We start from the raw sequence: 23,431 nt of genomic DNA, 5'->3' as shown, positions 1-23,431 counted from the left end.
GGTGTAAAAACGTCACCCGGTGTTCCATTTACTAACATCGAGAACGAGACAGTTTTTATACATTCCATGATCCATGAAATCCAAATATCATTGAAACCCATTTGTCTAAAAGTTTCCTCAATAAAGTTCCATTCTAGTCGGTCATAGGCTTTCTCCATATCAAGTTTAATAGCAATCCAGCCACCTTTACCTTTTTTACGCTTAAAAGAGTTGAAAATTTCGTGGGCAAGAAGGATATTATCTTGAATAAAGCGATTAGGTGTAAAAGCACCTTGAAAAGGGTGGATAATCTTATGCAAGACACTACGAAGACGAGTGGCCAAAATTTTCGAAATAATTTTATAGATTGGTGAGCAAAGACTAATAGGGCGGAAATGATTTGCTGTTTGAGGATTATCAATTTTAGGAATTAATGCTATGAAAGTATGATTTATTTCTTTTAATAATTTACTCGAATGGAAAAAAGCTAGAACTGCTTTAGTTACAGAATTTCCTACAATATCCCAATATTTTTGAAAGAACTCTATAGGAAAACCATCAGGACCTGGACATTTATTTGCGGCTAAATTAAATACAGTTTGTTTAACCTCTTCCATACTAACATTACTTGTAAGAAAATTGTTATCTTAAATGCCTTAATTAATCCACTAATCGACTTAAAGTCTTCATTTTTGTCGAAATGACAAAGTTGATTTTTGGTGAATCTAATTTTAAATTAAATGGATATTTCTTGTTTAATGAGTTCTCGATCGATAATACAAGCACCGTTTCTATTTATGAACTGCTTAATTCCATTCCTACTACGTCTAATAATGGCATGGTTTTGAAAATACTTGGTATTATTATCTCCAAACTTAGCTTTATCTATACGAGTTTTGTGTTGCCAATAAATGCGTTTATAGTCAAGTAGGGCATCACGTTTTTTCAGCCATTTCAACTGCGCTACTTCTAAAACCGTAATATGGGATGAACCAAGCTGGTTTTGAATACTCTCTAACTTTTTTTCAGCAATAACAAGTTGTCTAAAAATATTTCCAAAGGTAGACTGATTCCATTTTTTAGCTTTTTGCTTTAGTAGTTTGCATTTTTGGGAGAGGCGGAACATATAAGATCCACGAAACTGGTATTGCCAACAGCTTTTAACCATCTTAGTAAAATCATTCCGAAGGGTCCACATGAGTTTAAATCGAAAAGGAGGGGCTTTCCTATAAACTTGCTCATGTAGCTTTACGGAGATAGGACAATGGTCGGAGCTAGTGAAAGCATGGTGCACAAATTGAAAGTTTGGATAACTATTAATCCAATTAGGAGAAGCTATGGCTCTATCTAGAATTTCAAACACATTTTCAGAGCCATTTTTCTTTTTTTTCTCCAAGTAAAAAAGTTCCCGGAGAAAGGGAGATCTACACAATTTGTATTGTTTAAGAAATTATTTAGTCTCATACAACGGGCGTTGGTAACTTTTGCACCACCCTCTTTTTCACTAGGGCTTTTAATCTCGTTGAGATCTCCTAGTAATAAGAAAGGCAAATCGAGGTTTAGGACAAAATTCTCCAACTCACTCCAAAAGTCCGCCTTTTCAGTCGGTTGAGGTGGAGCATAAACGAAAATAAGGCAAAAAACCATATTATTCTTTAAGTCACACACTTCACAAGCAATGAATCTACTCGTTTTAAAAATGACATTTAGCGAAAAGGTCATGGAAATAGACTCTTTTCAAAATAACCAGATACCACCAGATAATCCAAAACTGGGAATAAAGTCGCAATTATTAAACCCAAAACTAGCTATCGTAAAAGGTTCGGGTTTAGAGGATGATTTTGTATCACAAATAGCTAAGATTTTATACCATTCGGGGTCGTCGAAAAGAAAGGTGGATGATGGGGATGAAGTTGACTCGGCTTCAACTACATCGAAACGCCCAAGGGCTTGATGGCTCTACGTCGTAAAAGGTGCTTTAACATTGAAGGTGGAGACTTCGGCAGCCGAGTCATTGGCTCGATCAAGCCCTCGTACTCGTTCTTCTTGAGAGATCATGTTGAAAGCCCGAGCAACAGAAGGCAAAGGTACCTGAGCTAAAATGACAGAACGAAGAGAGGAAAACGGACTTGGCAAAAGACCAAGTAAAAATTGATGCAATCGATCAGAATCGCGGCGAGCCGCGTATTGTGTCCCACTCGTACATTTATCACAGCAATTGCACGAAATAATGGGTTCATGAGAATCTAAATCGTCCCAAAGTTGACAGAGCTTACCATAATAAACGGCAACCGATATGTCCTCGGTCTGACGGCAGTCACGGAGGGAAGATTTGATCTGTTGGATACGAGAACCGTCAACGACCCCAAAACGATCATGGAGATCGTCCCACAACCGTTTAGCGTTCTTATATTTCGGAAGTAGGGCACGCACTTCAGAGGAAATCGTGTGGGTCAACCACGATACAAGCATGGATTGAATAGTTTCCCAATCATCCGTGGTACATGGAGGCTTGGGTTCGTTTATAGTGCCATTAACAAACACAAATTTCCGCCGAGACTTCAAGGCAACGCTAACATCGTGTGCCCAATCATCGAAATTAGTAAGGGTAAGGCGAGTCGAAGTGATAAAATCTCTCGGACGATCTTGAGGACCGAGAAAGTAAGGAGAAGAGGCGTCAATTTTCGAACTACCTTCGCCGTTAGTCATGACGGCTAGGGTTGGAGTTTTTATGATTTTAATTTTGTAATTGTTGAAGGCTCTGATACCATGTTACGATAGGTAAATCATAGCTTGCCTCTTCCATTATACGACATATCAATATATAGTACATATCGTTTAGGGTTTCGACTCAATACAACTCAATACGGGCCGTGGGCTCGGCCATACATAGGTACGACACTATATTACTCTATTAGCTTTTTATGATCGTCCTAATCTTTTTGCAGCTGCTCGGTCTTAATGAATTTTTCAGAGCAACGTGTACTGAAGGACTTGTTTTGTTTGCCCCCTACTTTTCTTGGACTTTTTGTCTTTTGTTTTGGGGAGTGCCTGTGAATTTCTTGATGGGAGATTTTCTTTTATGTACTAGTTTTATGTTTGAGCAAATGTTTTTGGAGAAGAGTCTTTGTAAAGAGTCTTCCTGCCTTCCTTTGTATCACCTTTTGTCATATGTTTATTCATGGGGGTTTTGCTCCTTGTTTTCGATTTTTTTCGCAAACTCTGTTTGTCTAGAACTGGTAGAGTGTTTTTCCCAGATTTCTGGTTATGCTATTTTTCATTCTTACTGGTTATTCTGGCCTCGGATGGGTCTTAACCTGTTTTTGGCTAAAGGCGATGGTCAAACTTTTTTAGTTAGCAAGTTCCTTGGTCTCTGTTGTGTCTTTTCGTTTTCTACAGTCGACTACTTTTGCTCTGAATTAAGTCGTCTCTATAAATCGAAAGCTTTGCCTTTTGTTTCGACCGCCTTCAAACACGCTAGATTTGTTTGCCTATTTGTCACGCTGGTGAAGCTATTTCGTTTCACTTTTTTTTCCAATCCAAATGAATATTGCCTTTTGGAATGTAGGGGGTACTAAAAGGAAAAATTTTGCCGAGGAGCTCAAATTCTTGTATTTCTATTTGAGTTGGGTTTATTTTGGGTGTTGGGGTCAGTTTTGGATGTTAAGTTGTCGAGTGTTGACTTGTATTATTTTGGGATTCTGATTAGTTTTGAATGTTAAGTTTTCATGTTATATTCACGTATAAATAATTTTGAGTTGGGTTATTTTCTGTAGGACTGAGCAAAATTATATGATACGGTTTTATTATATGTATCTGATACGCTGTACGGATTTATTTATACGGATTTCCGGATATCCGATACGAATTTACGAATATACGATACGGTTCTTTAAAAACCGTATCGGATAAGGATCGGCAAAATATGAAATCGGATATACGGTATCCGATACGGTTGTCTTTTCATAGAATAAAATATTAAAATATATACATAAAACACAAAATATCCAATATGTTGGTGATTAAACCTTATTATTATTAAACTAGTTTAGATACCGCGCAATGAATGCGCGGTATTCATAATGATTTTATTTTTATATTACTTAATCATGCTAAATTAACACCTCATTAAATTTTCATATTTCACGTCATTATATTTTGATATGAGAAAAAAAATTGAACTGTAAAATTATTCAAGAAAACTGAGTAAAATTGAACAGTAAAAATAATGGTGGTATCTCATTAACGTAATTGTTCATTTTTCTCGTTATTGTATTTTATTTCGAGAAAAAAAAAAAAAAAAACTGAAAACTAATCCAAGAGAATTGAGAAATGTGTTGAAATGTATTTTTTTTTAAAAGATTTTTTTATACCACAAAACTAATGATTCCAATTTATAAATTCTCTCAATTTTTTTGTCACGAAAGTAGTCAAAACGATTTCTAGTTTTGTTTATACATATTATGATTCAACTCATTTTTAAATAATAAAACCAATAAAAGATTTAATATTTTATAATTTTATATTATTTATATGTTAATTAAAATATTATAGTTTAGTGTGTATGGAAATTATATAATTTGATGAAAAGATTAATTTTAATGAAAAGAATTATATAATGAAATACATTATCTTATCTTTATTAATTCATAAGACAATACTCAATCCAGGGCGTGCCACGTCATTAATTCAGCCTATTTTTTTATTTTATTTTTGGAAATTCATGTTATGGTGTGACCCATTATGTGCAATGTATTTATTTCTTCAGAATTCCGGCTATACAAACATGCGACAAATTCCGTCTTAGAACAAATACTATGAAATAGTACTATGAAATAATTTTATACATTCCAAATAATTAAAATTAATGGCATATAAGCGGAATGAATTACAAATCGGAATAAATGAAACTAATTACAAATAAATTAATTACATAATTAAAAAAAATAATAAAAATAAAATTACATAATTACAAGAAGGAATTACATTTAATTACGGGATTGAATTACATATAATGCAAATAAATTACATACATAATTTTTAAAAACTAGATAGTACGATATATTTTTTTTTTAAAAAAATCATGATGGAGTATTTACTTACAGTATAAAATTCGGAAACTTAACTATCAGCCGTGCACACCGAAAATGATAGGTGACAATGATAGACTACCGAGTTAATTTGCACTTCAACAAACGTTTAAAGCAAAATTTAATTTTTTTTCTCTAAAAAAAACAAATAAATTTTTAAATTTTTTAAAATATTTAAATTTACAAATTTTTAAAAATTATAACACAAATAATTCACAATTGTTTTAATAAATATTTTTTTTTAAAATAACACGATAAGTAAACAATTGTAAAACTTTAAAATATGTTTTTTTTTTAAATAATCCTCTCAGATTTGTACAGAAAGCCGTTCATCACCGTCTTTGGGGCTCCAGGAACTGCTGCATACCATCCTCCCATCTTCGCAAGTGAAAACATCAAAACGTTAAATGAGATAACAAATTTAATCAAAGGAGGGGTATATGTCAGAATGGCAAAGATTCTTGAGTTAGATACATCTGGTAATAGTTGGTATTACTACTCATGCAAAGAATGCAGATCAAAAGTGAAGTGGGACCAGCTTGATTTGGGTCAGGTTAGACCAGGTTTGGTTGGGTCAGGTAGCAACATATTGGGTTGGATCAGGTGGCAACAGGTTGGGTTGGGTCAACATTGTTTGGTAGGGTTGGGTTAGGTAACCCCAGTTGGGTTAGGTTGGGTTAGGTCAACCCGTGTTGGGTTAGGTCAACCCACTTTGGGTTGGGGTTGGGCTAGGTCAACTTGGGTTGGGTTGGGTGAGGTCAACCCGTTGGATTGGGTTAGGTCAACCCATGTTGTGTTAGGTTGGGTTAGGTCAACCATTGAGTTGGGTTATGCTAGGTCAACTTGGGTTGGGTTGTCAGGGTAAACCCGTGATGGGTTGTGTCAAGTCAGGTTTGAATAATCAGGTTGAACTGATTAGGGATGGTCATGTCAAGACAGGTTGGGTTGGGTTGGGTCAGGTGAACTTATGTTGGCTGGGGTTGATTCAATTATAGTTCAATTAGGTAAAACCCATTTGTCTTAATCAAACCCCCAAAACTCGATTTTCGACACGAATACTACTTCTGACTTGAACGATTCATTACACTAATTCAACTCAAAAACCACAAAAATCAAACAATTCCAAATCAAATAAATCTACATTACCGAATTCAAGTAACATCATAAACACCATCAATTCCCAAAATGTACAGTCGAATCATTACTATTAATCAAAATTGACTGAAATTAAGCAGAACCACGCAATAAACCTTAATTCGGAAAAAAAATGCGATAAATTACCTACAAATCAGGAATATTAATCATTAAAGAACCCTAGAAAAACGCCCAATAATTAACCATCAAAATTCCAGATTTCTGGAAAATATATGAACTTTGAAGAAATAAAGTTAAAATTTTAGGGATTTATGAGAAATAAAAATAAAAATAAAATAAAAAAAATTGGACACGGTATAGAATTTCATAGATCTAATAAAACATTCAGCACATAGATCATTCTTTCCATGTTGATTATAAACAAGCATTTTAGAATACACCGAAAATAATTTCAGATCGTGAAATTAGGCGGCGTAAATAACATAAAACAAGTGATGAAAATTGAAATTACCATTAATAGAAGATCTTCAATCAACGCATCTAACAACCAGTGTTGGAAAAGCTTCACTATCTTCATGGATGACCATCTGCATGCGGGAAAAAAAGGTAGGAGAAGCCATGGTTGCAAATATGAATCAGGGATGACGAGGGAGGAGATGGGAGTGTGCGATTTTTAATAAGCAAAACAGAGTTTTAGTCAGAGAGTGAAGCAGAGAGAGAGGGGGAGAGAAAAACGGAGGCGATGTAATGGATTTTGAGACGGGAAATCTAAGGTTTCAGGGGTGGGGATATGTATATATAGGATGAGTTATAAGTAGGGTTTTATTCGAAATTGGGTTGGACGTCAAATGAGCCCAATTACTAAGGGCTAAGGGCTGATATCGTGTGGCCTGAAATGTTTGTTCGGGATTTGTTTACATACGGTGACGTAAATAACATAAAACATCGAATAGAAATGCAAATAAATAAATAAAATACATCCAAAAACATTAATACTGGCCAAATACATACCCGTGCAATTTTACACGGGTTTAAAACTAGTTTCCTTAACATACTAAGCTAATTTGGGTTAGTTCTTACCGCAACATACGATACTCACACTCAAACCGCAACAACCGCAACAAGTCACTACTCACAACCACTACTACAGATACAGGCTATAACAACGGTCAAAAACCGTTGTTATATAAAAAAGCGGACGTTGTTAAAGCGTCCGTTGTAGAAGGTTTTAACAACGGTTGGTTTACTTAACGAAACCGTTGTTAAAACTATTAACAACGGTTTTATGTATAAAAACCCGTTGTGAAAAGTGTGACTCAATTTTGGGGGGAAAGTTATAACAACGGGTTGTAATATACAAAACCGTTGTTATAACTAAAGACAACGGTTTTTTTAAATAACCGTTGTTGTTTGTTCTTAAAAAATAAAAAAAAATTAAATTAAATATTACTAGATGCATGCATAATTACGGCCTGTTAGAATTCCGATGCATGCATTATTACTGACATCACTGTACATATGAACGGATAATATGGAATGAGAAGGGTTAGTAATAGGATTTGAAGCAGCATTATTGAGAGATATGATGATGATTATTATGGCACAACTTCCTAACATATATATTAATTAAAAAGCAATTAACTCAACCCACACATTGCTTAGTATAAATACATTGCATATCTCAACTAACATTTCCATTATCTCATATATTCATCTCCAAACTCTAACTGTTAAAACAAACTCTACTTAATCTTTCAAATCAAACTCAAAAAACTCTAACAAAATGAATGATTTCATCCTAAAGACTCTTACCATGATCGAGAACAACAACAACTTCATCCGCCGGTTCCTCCATATTGAGGAAAGTTTCAGAGCTACCTTGCGGAAGCTCGATCCGCACCGAAGCACGCCAAAGAAAATGGCTTGACGGAGGCGGCGATTGCGGCTATATGACGATATAGCAACTGCTGAACGGAACCTCCAAATAGCCAAGGAGGAGAGGACGGATACGATAGAGCACAATAAGATCCTCCCTTTTTGTTTTTCATCTTCCCTTTTTATTCGCATTTTGAGGCGTGCGTTCACCCATGGACAGTTCGAAAGGATGATTCATGTCAGCCGACCCCAAATCATTTTGGGATTAAGGCTCTGATGTTGTTGTTGTTGTTGTTGTATAAATATATATATATATATTAATTATGTTTATCTTTTTCATCTTGCTTCTTCATTGTTTTAGTAACTAATTATGCGAACAATACTTAAACAAATAACATAATGGTCGATAAAAACACATACATGCAAAAGAAATAAATATAAAAAGAAAATAATGACGATGAAACTAACAGTGACGGCGAGATTTACCTGATAAATACAGAACGTAATAGACGATGAAATCACAGTGACGGCGAGAAGATAAAGCGACGATGAGAAAGAGAGAAATAGAGAAAGAGAGAAAGAGAGTGTGTATGTGTTTTGTGTTTGTTTGTCTGCTGTGTTTGTGTATCAAGGGTTGTGTTTTGTGGGTCACAGGACTTACATTTGTGTGGTTTATAGTATGGAAGGTATTGACAACGGTTATTAAACAACAACCGTTGTGAAATATGTTTTAACAACGGTTATAAAAAACACCCGTTGTTAAATAAGTTTTAACAACGGGTTTCAAAAATAACCGTTGTGATCACTTTTCACTAACTTTGCGCCAATTTTGCGCCAAATTATTAACAACGGTTGTGCATGTGTGACCCGTTGTTAAAACTAATAACAACGGTTTTTATAACCATACCCGTTGTAATTGATTTTAGTAAAATTCGCGCCATACATTCTACAACGTCTATTGTGATTTTCGTGAATAATCGTTGTTAAAGGGGCGTTGTATTTGCCTGGATTTGTAGTAGTGAACAGACTCCGATTACTTCATTACACCACCATGGATGTTGATGCTACATGCCAAAATCAGGTAATACATCATCCTATTTCATGTTAGTTTTGCTATTATTCTTCATGGATGTGTCGATTTTGATTTTGTTGTTGTTATTTATTCGGTATTCATGGTATATGTCGATTTTGTTGTTATTTTCGGTGTGGGTTCAGGATGGAACTGGAGAAAACTTGTTCGATTTTCTTATTAAGTGTGTGTGGATCGTGAGGATCAGAACAATTAAGGAAATTGAGTCTGTTCAAGATCAGGCTGGGTCCTGAGGTTTTTGGGGCCCTAGGCAAAAGTGTAGATTAACGCCCCTTTAAAAAAATACAATATATGATAATTTTCTTTAAAGCACTAGTTCTATTATTACGGGACTAGCTATGTTTTTACGTTGATGGTGTTTTGTAAACTCGGATTCGCGTTCGCATTGGCCTTGAGGAAATAAAAAAAGTCTCGTAAGAAAAAAAAAAACTTTTATTAATCAATAGGTATATTGCCATAATATATCGTCAAACATATGTTATGTTTATGATCACAATTTACTAAACTTTATCACAAACTAGTTTTACTCCCGTGCAAAAAAAATGCACGGGTCGGTTTTAACTTATTATATACTGACCTTGTATAGTTGTATGAATATAATTAGATATAATATTATCTTATCAACAATTAAATAAGAAAAATATGAATTGAAGAGTTTGTTAGAAATTTTAATTAGTTGTTGTTAAGATCATGGGTAGGCCCCACATTAAAAAATTCCTTTTTTACCCCTAAAATTAGTAACCAATCATAATTCACCAAAAAACTTGGCTTTTATTCTATGTAGATTATTAATATTTTGTTATGAATATTGTTACGGTTATTACTCTTTTGCCACGATTTTTGTTATTATTGTTGTTTTATCCTCCATATCTATAAATATTATTAAAAGGGTAAACCTAAAAGCCACGTAGACAATGTAACCTTGCATTACCAAAATTCCACGTCACCAATCCTCCATGTAATATGACATGTTTAATTAAGTAGGTAATTCATGTTCGTATAATGAATCATTTAAAACGATACACAAATTAAAAAAATATTTACATAAAAAACAAATTATCATAAAAAACATTAAATTTGGCCTTTTAACTTATAGATAAATTTAAAAACAATTAAAATTAAAATTCATACTAAATTTTAAATTTCTACGTTTATTCTTAGAATATTTTAAGTAACAAATATATATCACATAATTCTAATGTTACGCCATTTATGAAATAATAAAGAATTTGTAAATATTAAGGGGAAATAATAACATACTCAATATTAAGCATTGACAATTTAATTTTTAAAAGTACAATTGGTTAAACGAAAAATAAAAAATTACATCAATCTAATTTTAAATTATTTATATGTGCAACTTCTTCTTAAATATTATTGCAATAAACTTGCTCAATTTCATTAAATTGAATACATATGTAAATCTATAAATATGACTTATAAATAAAAGGGAAGACAAAATAACAAATTTTTATAATTTTTACTAATATGTAACTAAAAATATAAACAAAAGAAAACGAGTATTAATATACGTGTATAAAGCAAGTGTATGGAATTGAATGAAATGGAGGAAGTACACTGAAAGTAAAACTCTATAGATAACGTGCATATATTGCACGGGATCTATACTAGTTATATACAAAGAGGATAAGTATGTAATTTATTTTTCCTTTTAAATAAGGATATAATGCAATGTGATTAGATTTTCTTTCATTAATATATATTATTTTTATTAATCTATAATTTTCTTTTATTAAACTCTAAACTCAATATTTTAATTAATAAATATATTTGGTATAAATTCATAAATTATAAATTGTTAAATCTCTCTCATTCGATGTTGTTATTAATGATTTGACGCATAATTTTCGGGTCACATTCGGGTGATGTAGTTCGGATTACTTCGAGTCTCGGGTCTGTCTTTTCGGATCGGGTCAATCGGGTCAGGTTGCTTTTATTATACAACTTGAGGTATAATAGTATTTCTTATTATTTTTTTTATTTTAAGAATTCAATTCAAAAAAAAATTAAGTTTGTTATTTTCTAATTAACATGGAGTATTTTTTGGATGGCGATAGGGCGCCACCCGTTAGCGCTAAATCTCGGCGCCACCTTAATTAAATAAAAAAAATATATAAAAAAAATTATTGACTTTCGTCTTTGCGCCAAATGTTGAAGGATAAATACGTAATTTTACCTTATCTTATAGGTATTCAACTAAAATCAAAACTCTTAACCAAATCAAATTATCTCCATCATAAAAAAAAAATCAATTTAACTAAGAAAATATGTTACCGATATAGTCAATTTATAGGTATTCCACTAAGAAAATATGTTACCGATATACTCAATTTAATCTCGGTTATTCAATTTAGTTAGGCTTAACTTAATTCACCATCCTTCGAAATCATTCTGTTTAGCTTAATTTAGCTTATTTCAATTCAGTACCGTCTTCAATTCAATTCATTAACACTTGTGTATTTTAAGTATAACTTTACTTTATAAATATATTCCCAACATATAATTTTGTCATCGATAAAAATTATAAAATATTAAATTGTCGCAATAAAATTTTAATCTATTATATAATCCCTCCGTCAGTAATTTGGTTACCTTTGATTTAAATACTTCTCACGAGTAATAAAAAAACGTAAACAAATCACGTACATAAATAGAGCACAAGAAAACAACATAAGAGTATACTTTACCATTTTTATCGTCTTAATTTATAATATAACATGACGGTCCAATAGAAATGTTTGTTTCAACCACTTTAATTCACAAAATGACATGTTTCATATTCAAATTCTAACTAAAACAAATACAAAAAAAAAATAAAAAAAATTAACAAAGATGTAAGCAAAAATGAAGTCAAGCCTAAAGATTGTAACTTTGGTGACAAGTAACTAATAATATTCAAACTAAGGAATAAATAAAATGTAAACAATAAAGTATTGGACCAATAGTAAAAAAAAAAAAAAAAAATCATAATGACTAGATGGGTTTCGAACAAAGCTTTACATACTCCAGTTATGTGCAACTTAGCTTAATTTAATTATGCTCAATTTAGCTCGGTTATTCAATTTAGTTAAGCTTAACTTAGTTCACTATCCTTCGAAATCATTCTATTTTGCTTTACTTAGCTCAACTCAGTTCAATACCGTTTTATCTGGCTAAGTTCAATTCAATTCATTAACACTTGTATATTTTGAATATAACTTTATTTTGACAATATAATATTCTATAAATATATTCCAACATATAATTTTGTCATCAATAAAAATTTTAAAATATTAAATTGTCGCGATACAATTTTAACATATTATATAATCCCTCCTTCAGTAAGTTGTTTACCTTCGATTTAAATACCGCTCACAAATAATTAGAAAAACGTAAACAAATCACCTATATAAAAAGGGAGCACAAGAAACAAGACAAGAGTATACTTTACCATTTTTATCGTCTTAATTTTATAATATAACATGACGGTCCAATAGAAATGTCTATTTCAACAAGCTTAATTCGCAAAATGGCATATTTAATATTCAAATTCTAACTAAAACAAATATAAAAATAACAAAAATGTTGGTTATGAGTCTCAAACCCGTGTAGAACTTACGCCCTGTTGCACTAAGAAACCATTGTGCCAAAGTCTGTTAATAGTTTCTATTGAGGATTGAGTAATATTTATAACTTGTAATAGCCTTGCCTCATGGTACAAATGCTACTCAACAGATCCCACAAAAAACGGCACTTTTGGATATTTTTTTTTAAATATTTATAATTGTTTTTATGGTTAGTTGTTACAACTAATTAATAATGTTAACTTCCTATATTACCCTTTAACATTATTTAATTAAATTTCAAATTTAGATGGAGGGAAAACCAAATAAGTAACAAATTTACGATAATACCCTCCGTGGCGCTCAAATTGAGCGTCACCGGGTGGTGCCATCTCATTATTCATTTATTTTAGCTCATGTTCTTTGTATTTAATTTTGCTAAACTTTTCTGAACTAAATTTATAAGATCTAAACTGAACTAAACTTAATTTTTGCCGAACTTGATCTGAACTGAACATAAGGGGTGATTTTACGTTCCAAAGAACATGGCCTTAGTTTGAATACCCGCTTGAGTTAAGACTTCATTCCACAGCAAAGATAGTTCTCGTCACCCCTCTTATAAATCATACTCTCTCCCTTCCATTTTTATCGCTCCCCTTTCTATTTTTGGAGGATTTAAGAAAAAGTGGTAAATTACCATTACCCCTTAAAAAAATATAAGACCGAGAAAATTACTATATTGCACTACCTTATTCAGACTCATGTCTATGGTGGATTATGAGAATATGTATAGCCTTTACCTTTGTGCTGCGAACACATAGACTATTGTCCAAAAACCTCATATTCAATAAAGAAAAGCAGTAACAAACTTACAGCAATATGATAGAACCAACAGTAATTCAAGCTAACGGAACATCAAGTACAGTAGCGACTGCAACATACATTGTTTTACAACAGAGGGCCTTCTCAAAATCATCATAAGAGTTGGTATGCTCTTATTCATGGAAAGGCGGTAGATAGATCCTCGGCTTCATATCCTTTGAGCAACTCCAAACTCTGCATAGATTTCTAATTCTATCTGACGACTTATTATAGATTAGTCATGCTCAAGCACTTGGCAACTAGCAAAATTATACGACTTCTTACCACACTTAAGCTAGCTACCATCAACACTATCATAATAAAAAATACCTTTGAGAAACCCTTTTTGAGTAGGACTTGAATAAATTAAATCGACAATAAGTCAAACATCCTGAAAACCTTACACTCTACACCCCCTTTCCGCTGTCCTGTTTCAGCGCCCATATGCGGGAACTTACACAAGAAACTATGCATACCATAATGTAAAAGTACCTATGCATACCACACATAAGCTAGCTACCATCAACAGTATCATAATAAAAAGTACCTATGCATACCATAATGTAAATATGTATCTGAAATACTCGAGACATATACAGCCAAGGAATGCCATAATCTCTTATTCATGGGAAGGACCTCAAATCGCGGGCTCCGTATGCTTTGGACAAGACCAAGCTCTCCGAATATGTTTCCAGTTCTAAATGAGAGCTCATATATCTTTTGAACGGTTGTACTTGGCCACTAGCTATATTATAAGCCTTGTTCCCGCAAACTAAATAGCCACCACCATTCTCACAATAGTACACCTTGGTCATTCGCTCTTTTGCTTCTTTTTCCGGGGAAAGGCTAACGATCCTGGCCTTTTCAAGATTAGCAGAGCACAACTCGAATGCTTCATAACCATCCTGAGTTGATTTCCCTGAAAACCATAGAGTCCACGGCCTCTTTTGGTTGTCAAGGTCTAGCATCCATATGCTGGAAGTTACTTCAGAAATACTGAAAACGGCTAGCGACCCCCAAAGAAAAAACAGAAACCTCAAGGTGCCACTCTCTTCGCAAGTAAACGGCAGTTCCAAAAAGGTTAATTTTTTGTGATCAAAGTCAAAGGAAGCAAGATGAGTAAATGCATGCCTTTGGTTATCAATTATTCCAAGCCAGTGTACTGCACCTCGAAAGAAAACAGCTGTTGGTACAGAGTCAAATAGCCTACACCTATAATAATCATTGAGAATAGGGACAGTAAGGGGATCATTTCTGACGGTCCACTATTGATTACTGAGTGTATAAACTGCAATATACACATTTCCAGAATCGGCATACTGACTATAGTCAAATGCGAACTTAACAACTTTATAATCCTGAGTATGAGGGGCGAACCCTAATACATACCAAGTAGTGTCATCGTTCAAATAGGAGCGAAGTGGGCAAGTAGGAAGTATCAAAGATTTGCGAATACAAGGGTTCTACAATCTCAATTCGTGGTCACAAGTATAACCAGCTCGTTCAACTAAAAGCAAACCACTAATGTTACTCGGTAAACGTATGTATTCTAACAATGCGATCGATTTTAGCAAGAGTTTGAGCATCACAAACTGTCAACACACACCCTTCAAAATTTCAGGTGGGATATACGGTAACTTTGATAATGTTGTGGGATTCTTGCTGCTCCTCATTGTTTTTACCGCACTAATGTTACTCGGTAAACGTCAAAAAAATTGAGGATGGTGGTAAACTCTCAGATCTAGAGATTTTGAGGAATAGCTTGAGATGCCGAAGGTAAATGGTAATTGTGTGGTGTAAAGTGTAAACTGTGAATATAGGGGTAGGTGGTTGGTGTGAGTGTGTGACTTGGTGGTAATTGTGAAGCCACGTCCTTTTGGCTTCTCACCTCTTCAACATTAATTAATCACAATTAAGACGGACGTTATCCGTCTTTGATTTAGGACGAGTCAAATACATATTTAATCACAATTAAGACGGACATTATCCCTCCATTTTTTTATATATGACGTTTTGCATTTACGAGGTAAGCCTTTGACTTTAATATTTATAAAAATATATTTGTTCAAAAAATATAAAAATGGTACCATTAAATTTCTTACGAAAAACTCTTTCATATGAGTATACTCCCTCCATTCAACTCCACTTTGCAACTTTGGTTTTTACACGGATATTAAGGAGCGGATTAAAAAAAGTATTAAAAGTACATGGGAAAGAGAAAGAAGGGGTTAAAAATATTAAAAAAACATAAAGGTGGGGTTTTATGGTGGGTTGGTGTGGGGTTTGGGTGACATTTTTTGTAAATAAAGATTTTCAATAAGATAGAATTGTAATTTTTTTAGCCAAATAAGATAACTTGTAAAGTGGAGTTGAATGGACGGAAATGGAATACATGTAAAGTGGAGTTGAATGGAGGGAGTACATATCATAATATTTAGTCTTATATTTTAAGAGATATTGAAGAGAGGAGTGAGTATCTCGAAATGTGAGAAAGTCATATATAAAAAAACAGAGAGAGTAGTATTTAACTCATTTTAAACAACATTTATTCTTCTTTTCTTCCCCTTTCACTTTTATGAGTCAAAGTTGACCGGAAATAAAAAAATAATTAATTAATATTAATACATAAAATTAAAATATTTATATTTATTATAAAAATATATTTCACAAAATATAATTTTCGATAAAAACAAACGGTGTATACAACTTGAAAGACTGAAAAATACGGTCAAAATGATGCATTGGGGAATGGGGACTGCCCAAAAGCAAAGGGGATGAAAAAAGAAGAATAGGCGGAGGTACAAATTAATAGGCTATACCAATGTCCGTTACTGGTGGTTTAAAATCCGAGCTCTGAACTAAAGTTTTCAAGTTTTATTGTAATGAATTTGAGTTATATTGTAAAGTTTTTAAACTCACACTTAAAACATAAAAAACGATAAATTTTTAACAAATTCAGAAAAAGTACAAATAAGCTCGGATAAATGTATAGTGATTGTATAATGCTTAATACAATTAGAGGTATAGTACACAAAAGATGCTAAAGATAAATAGTAAAACTGGCTAATTAAACAACAGGAAAGTTTAGCAAACAATGTTTCACACTCTCAATTCTCAAATCGGCTCAACGGCGTAACTGTGTAATGTGTGCAAAGATTAAATTAAGCTTAAGCATTAAGCAACAGACAACAAACCTGCAGAAAATGTTACACAGCTAGTTTGATGAACATGCTTCGGAACTTTTTTTTTTTGACAGATTGCTTCGGAACTTTAGATGTGGTTAAAGACTCCAAACAACCTTATCAATAGTTGGCACTAAATCAAATGGATACCATACTTCACTCTCCCTAGTTAAAACGGGTACGGATACAGCATTTATGGATGGTATGGCCGGTATAGGTTCCTACCCGCCATGGGTGGGTGGGTAAGGTTATGGATGCAAATTCTCCAAACTCTCATTTTCTATTACTCCTCGCTCCAAGTTATAAAAACGCACAATCACCCAAAAGCCAGAACAAAGCAAAAGCCTCTTGCATATGAATCACTCAGGTACAAGATGTTATACTCATAACATCATAAACCAGCTTAAATTCGAAAACAACAATCACGAATTTCTGGAATTTCAGTGAGTTTCCTTCTAGCATGTCAAATGAGTAGCCAGAACATACCAATGGACAAAATCAGATCACTCGTACCAAGACAGATTAGACTCAGAATGCAAGCTGATTCATTCGTATAAGATAGGTTTCACAGATGTATCGCAAGTTGTCTGACTTAAAATCTCAAGAATGACATTATCATAGTTATTGCAGAGGTGCAGGCAGCAGCATATATGTAATAAACAGACGAATACCTTTTCTAGATAACCATAGCACGACTTGAATACTTCATAACCATCCGGACTTGATTTCCCTGAAAACCATAGAGTCCATGAGCCCTTTTCATTGTCTAGTTCTAGCATCCAGATATTGGACATTGCCAAAGAAATACTAAAAATCGCTAGCGACCCCCCAAGAAGAAACAAAAACCTTACGGAGCCTTTGTCCAAACTAATTGGCAGATCCAAAAAGGTGATTATTTCCTTATCGTAGTCAGAGGAACTAAGATGAGTTATTCCACTCCTTACTTTATCATTATTTCCAAGCCAGTATGCTGCCCCTCGAAAGAAACCCGCGGTTGACAGAGAATGAAGGTCAAGTAGGAAGTAGCAACGATTTGCGAATACAAGGGTTCCACAACCTCAATTGGGAACCATGAGGACCATGTTGTAGCACTAAAAGCAATCCATTACAGCTACTTTTAATTTGGTACGAGTAGATATCAGATATCCAAAAAATACGACTGATAGTTTGAAGAGTTTGAGACTCACGAAGAGTCAACAACCAATCTTCATCTCCAATGTTACCCACACCCTCAAGGGCTAGCAATAACTGATTATTCCCAGAATTGATTTCACAAAGTTTAAAATGCATGCCAATCAAATCAGGGTTATCAATTATGGAGCACCGAGATTTACATACACGCCTGAATCTTAATAGGCTCTTAGCAGGCAATGTTGCAAAAATCTGTGTCCAAACTTCGGTTGGCAGGTAGGTAAATTGTGAACTCCACGACATTGTTTCCACAAGGGATTGACAATTTGGGGGATTGCAGATCAAGAGTTTTTTGGGACGACTTTGAGGAGTAAGAAGATTATTTTGATATCAAAGTTTCAGGAAAAAAATACTGATAAAAGGAGTTGGCCGAAAGTTGAAACTAGACCTGTTAAACTTAAAATCATATTAATAATACGAGTAATATTTTAATCACTAGTAGCATTGCTTACATTACTTGGCGAATGAAGGTCAACCCGGCTTTTGGCCATTTGCCCTTTTTTATGAGTGAAGTCCATAAGTCAACTCTTCGTCGGTTGTCCTTGGCGAATGAAGGTCAAGCCTCTTCCCAAAAGAAAGAACGCGTCTTCCGTTCCACAGAGAGAGGATGGAGAAATAAGTACTGTAGACACCTTGTTGAGGTTATGGCCGGAACGCTCTTTCTTTCGACCATCTGGCACCTGCTGGGTGTTTGACTCCACATACTTATCACAGTGATAGAATTAATATTTTCTTGTTATGCCAATTTACAACATAGATAACATGTAAATAGTATAATATTCTCTCTCTTTCATTTGTTTACCTTTTGTATTCTTTGTAAGAAGTATTATAATCAAAGATAAACAAATGATTGAGACAAAAGCACTAGAAATATACCATTAAAGCATAGTTAATCAAAACATCCATATATGCAGTAACAATGTTAAAAGTTAAAACCAAGAATTACTGAGAAAACATGGATAAGTGTAATTACATTAGGTTAGTAAACAATTTTGTTTGCCAGATCTTATGTTCCCGGGCAATTATGATAAACAACAATAAAACGAAAGACATTATTAAAGCCTAACAAGAAGATTGTAACATATGCAAAATGTATCTTTTAAGCTCAAAAGACTCAATTTAACCAGGAAATGAACTAAAATTAATTAATACAGCATAAATGCTATAAACAAAATGTCATCAACATAGAAACCAAAACACGATTTTCTAGCAAGGACCGACATTAATCAATCATAAAAACAATAAAACGAAAAACATTATAGCTAAACAAGAAGACGGCAGTACCAACAGATATGGAAAATAGATCATATCAGCACACAATTAAGAAAGGTAACATTGACTTGTATAAGACCGAGAAAATCGCTGTCAACCTCAGAAACCAAAACATGATTTCCTAAAAAGGACTGAATAAGTGATCTACCATATTGCAGTAGTAACTAGGTCAGACTCATGACTATGGTGGACTAGGGGGGAGGATATGTATAGCCTTTTACGGTTTTACCTATGTGCTGCGAGCACATCAAGGCTATTGTTGAAAAACCTCATATTGAATAAAGCAAAGCAGTAACAAACTTACAAGTTACAACAGTCTGACAGAAGTATAGAACTAACAGTAATTCAAGCTAATGAAACAGCAAGAAGAGTATTGACTGCAAAATCCATTGTTTCACAACAGAATGGTCTCATGGAAAAGGCAGCAGATTCTCGGTTCCATCTTCTGTGAGCAACGCTTATTGTTTTGTCATGCTCACGCACTTGGCAACTAGCAAGATTATATAGGACTTCTTCCCGCACTTAGGATAGGTACCATCAACAATTCAACACTCAACAGTATCATAATAAAAATTACCTTTGAAAAACCGTTTTGAGTACGACTTGAATAAATTAAATCCACAATAAGTTGAACGTCCTGAAATTCTGAAAACCTTACAGTCCACACCCCCTTTCCTGTGTCCTGTTCCAGCACTCATGCTAGATCTTACACAAGAAACACAGAAAATAGCTAATGATTATCTAAGAAGAAACAAAAACCGTGAAGTATATGGCAGTTCCAAAAAGGTGAATTTTCCGACATTAGTCAAGGGAAACCAAATGAGTTGGTTTTTCCCTATGATTAGCATCCCCATAATATGGATCATATCCAAACCACTGTGCTACCCCTTAAAAGTGATAATGATTACGAAAAGCACAAAACTCAAACATATGCTTAAATTCCGAACTGTCGATATTGAGGCCATTATCTCTGACAGTTTCCAATAGCAGCGATCGCAACAACTTAATCCTTTCTTTGAAAAGCAAATCCAAACTAACAAGGAAATTGACAACTAAGAGAAGAAATGGGCAAGGGGGAAGTAGCAATGATTTTCTAATACAGTACAATACAAGGGTTCAAAATTCTCATTTCTCTTAAGAAAAACACAAAAATGAAAAATGCAAGATGGCGTTATGGATCATGTTCCCTCGTACATTTTTAAGGAAATACCACGATTCTATAATTCTACACTTCTAAGAGACTAAGACCGATATTCATCTTAATAATAATTTTTTTATTCTTTTTCGTGTTATACCAATTTAGGATGTATCTAATTTATGAGTTGCTTGCCATACCCAAGAAAAAAAATACTTTTTCTAGTTATACCAATTTCATTGCATTCCGTGGACAAAAGAGTGTTACAGCAAAGCAGGTTTTAAATTCAACCACGGGTTAAAAACAAACTTGAAGAAATTTTTTTGTATAACTGGATATTTCTTGGTTGAATAGCCACAATGACTAGTTTGATGCGCACGTATTGAACTCGAGACATGGGTAAACTCTAACCAACCTTATGAGCTGGCATGCTACATTGCCACCCAATATTGATGTATAATCATTTTTTCTGCATATAATCCCCCAAAATGTCAATGAGGTGACTACTTAATACTAAGATGACAATATCACCAACAGACCAACTTAACTGTTCACATCCAAAAACAAATTGCTTACCAGAGGTTGTGTATCCAAATTATCGCAACTCTCGTTTCATATTGATCTTTTTTCCTTGTAAAGAAAACGCACACTCACAATGAACAAACTCCAAAAGCCAGAACATTGCATAAGCCCCTTGCTGGCGAATCACTCATGTACAAGATGTGAAGCTTCAAAACATCATTTGCAACTTAGATTTGAAAAAAACATCTCAAGTAACCAATTCAGATCACATGTACCGATATTTATACTCCTACTACTCAGCATGTAAGCTCACTCATTTAGATAAGAAAATTCGCAATTGTATAGCAATTTATCTGACTGTATGTATTGCAGAGCTGCTGCTTGCTAGCAAATATTCAATATTGATTTCAACAACGGTAATTATTCAATCATGAAAAATCCAGAAATAGTTGGGAGAAAGAAATATAAAATTACCTAAGCATACCTGAAGAATTCAAAGCATACATGGCCAACGGAATGCCAAGAAAAACAAAGCTATGGCAATATGCAAGGAATAACAAGAATTATCGCTTCACACAGAGCAAGAGAAATGATAGTAACTAACATATTCAAGATTAGCTGAATAACAGCCGCAGGTTCTTCCAAAACCATTCGTAAGACAGAACACAGTCGTACTCTCTTATTCATGGGTAATTCCTCAAATCACGTGCTTTATATCCTTTGGACAACACCAAGCTCTCCGAATACTCTTCCAATTTAACAGGGGATCTCATAGAATTATTCAACTCATGCACTTGGCAACTGACTATATTATAAGCCTTCTTCCCATAAACAAAATAGCCACCATCCCTTTCACAATAGAAAATCCTTTTTGTTACACCGTCGTACCGATTGAATTCATTGAACAAATTATAACCATCACAACTTGATTCCCCGGAGAACCATAGAGTCCATGGCCCCTTTCTGTTGTCCTGTTCCAGTACCCATATACTGGAAGTTGCCTTAGAAATACTAAAAATTGCTAGCGACTCCCCAAGAAGAAACAGAAACCTAAAGGAGTCTGTTTCGTCAAGGCTAAATTGCAGTTCCGAGAAAGTGATATTTTCGTTATCAAAGTCAAAGGAACCAAGATGAGTTAATAATCCACTACTTTGTTTATCATTTCGTCCAAGCCAGTATGCTGCCCCTTGAAAGTAAACTGCAGTTGACAGCCAAAAGAATAGCCCGTACCAATTATAAGTGGGCAAAAAACTGACATTGACGGGATCAATTCTGTTGGTCCATCGTTGATTACTGAGTGTATAAACTGAAACATACATCTTCCCAAACCTTTCCTCCGGCCTTCTGCCATAGGTGAACTTAACCACTTTATAATCCTGAGTATCAAGGGCGAACCCAAACAAAGAGTAACCATGGTCGAACCAAGTCTCTTCTAGATGTGGGCATACCAGGCGAGCAGGAATTACCAATGATTTGCGAATACAAGGGTTCCACAATCTCAATTCTGTGTGCATAGGATGACCACGCTGTTTAACTAAAAGCAACCCATTACAGCTACCTATAATAAAGTACCTATACGAATCAGATTTGCTAAATACGCGATCGGTTTCTTCAAGAGTTTCAGCATCACGAATTGTTAACAAGCACGACCCTTCGTTTACACGGCGTCCCAAATGCGGCTCGAGGGCTACCAATAATTTATTATTATTCCTAGAATTGGGGAATTGGGAAGTTCGAAAATGAATGCGAATGAAATCGGGGTTATCAATAATAGAGCACCAAGATTTACATACGCACCTGAATCGTAATAGGGTTTTGGCCGGCAATGATAACAAAATCTGAGTCCAAACTTCGGGTGGTAAGTACTTGGATTCTGAATGTTTGTTACTGTTCGGAGACGATGATGATTTCATCTTCTTTCTTCCTCTCTTCATTTTTTTCCCCTAAATTACAACACAATTTAGAGATGGCAATTGGGGTTAATCGAGTCTGGTTTGGGTCGTGTTAATTCGGCCGGGTCATTTTCAATCTACTCCCTCCAATTCTATGTATTCTTCCCCTTGTTTATGGGCACGGGAATTAAGGAGAGTAAAAAAATAAGAGTAAAAAGTTGGGTGGGTTTGGTGATTGGAGAGAGGGGTGAATAATTATGAGTTAAATAAGGAATGATGGGACCAAAACTTTAAGAAAAGTAATAAAATATGAGTAAAAGTGTTGGGTGGGGTTTGGTGATAGGAAAGAGAAATGAATAAAATAAGAGTAAAAGTTTCCAAAATAAGAAAGGGGAAGAAAACCTGAATAATCCGTTTTAGGAAATAGGGAAGAATATATAGAATAGGAGGGAGTATTTTGTATTTCGTACTTTTATTTGAGTTGGGTTATTTTGGGCGTTGGATCACTTTTGGATGTTAAGTTGTCATACGGAGTACAACAACTCTCCTATAAGACCGTCCTATAGCATAGAACGGACCCCAATAGGAGAATTAGCCCAATAATAGTGAAAACCACGTAATACCCCACAAACAAAAAAGAGGTTATATATATAAAAACAAATTTATAAACTCCTTCGTCCACCA

General features: G+C 34.1%; 3 protein-coding genes across 9 annotated transcripts; all 3 read right to left on the bottom strand.

Moving 5' to 3' along the window:
• Positions 1-1,938: 1,938 nt before the first annotated feature.
• Positions 1,939-2,688, bottom strand: LOC141587825 (uncharacterized). Its single transcript, XM_074409292.1, has one exon. The coding sequence runs from the start codon at positions 2,686-2,688 to the stop codon at positions 1,939-1,941; it is 750 nt and encodes a 249-aa protein (XP_074265393.1).
• An 11,196-nt stretch (positions 2,689-13,884) lies between these two features.
• LOC141586546 (putative F-box protein At5g50220) lies at positions 13,885-22,897 on the bottom strand. 7 transcript variants are annotated; one of them, XM_074407812.1, is made up of 4 exons: positions 20,910-22,897; positions 18,379-18,606; positions 17,407-17,465; positions 13,885-14,715 (listed from the first exon to the last, which is right to left on the bottom strand). In XM_074407812.1, exon 1 carries the CDS (start codon positions 22,787-22,789, stop codon positions 21,539-21,541), a length of 1,251 nt encoding a protein of 416 aa, XP_074263913.1. In that variant the 5' UTR covers positions 22,790-22,897; the 3' UTR covers positions 13,885-14,715; positions 17,407-17,465; positions 18,379-18,606; positions 20,910-21,538. The 7 variants fall into 7 exon arrangements, with proteins under 7 accessions (XP_074263913.1, XP_074263909.1, XP_074263912.1 ...); XM_074407808.1 differs by having other exon boundaries at positions 13,885-14,549; positions 14,589-17,465; positions 18,379-22,897; XM_074407811.1 differs by having other exon boundaries at positions 13,885-14,765; positions 18,379-22,897.
• LOC141587824 (F-box/kelch-repeat protein At3g06240-like) lies at positions 14,177-18,169 on the bottom strand. Its single transcript, XM_074409291.1, has 3 exons — positions 17,779-18,169; positions 14,853-14,931; positions 14,177-14,765 (listed from the first exon to the last, which is right to left on the bottom strand). Exons 1-3 carry the CDS (start codon positions 18,167-18,169, stop codon positions 14,177-14,179), a joined length of 1,059 nt encoding a protein of 352 aa, XP_074265392.1.
• Positions 22,898-23,431: the final 534 nt, after the last annotated feature.

The sequence above is a fragment of the Silene latifolia genome, chromosome 6 (assembly GCF_048544455.1).
Source record: "Silene latifolia isolate original U9 population chromosome 6, ASM4854445v1, whole genome shotgun sequence".
Classification (NCBI taxonomy): Eukaryota; Viridiplantae; Streptophyta; class Magnoliopsida; order Caryophyllales; family Caryophyllaceae; genus Silene; species Silene latifolia.
This window is presented reverse-complemented; position numbering and strand designations above follow the sequence as displayed.

Excerpts from the sequence above, each read along its gene's own strand:
- LOC141587825 (XM_074409292.1), bottom strand. The coding sequence starts at position 2,688 with ATGACTAACGGCGAAGGTAGTTCGAAAATTGACGCCTCTTCTCCTTAC.
- LOC141587824 (XM_074409291.1), bottom strand. The coding sequence starts at position 18,169 with ATGTCGTGGAGTTCACAATTTACCTACCTGCCAACCGAAGTTTGGACA. Across the intron at positions 14,932-17,778 it reads ATTGAGGTTGTGGAACCCTT|GGTTCGCCCCTCATACTCAG; the intron begins GTATTCGCAAAT and ends GGTATGTATTAG. Across the intron at positions 14,766-14,852 it reads TATGCCGATTCTGGAAATGT|GTGTAGGCTATTTGACTCTG; the intron begins GTATATTGCAGT and ends TGATTATTATAG.
- LOC141586546 (XM_074407806.1), bottom strand. The coding sequence starts at position 22,789 with ATGAAGAGAGGAAGAAAGAAGATGAAATCATCATCGTCTCCGAACAGT.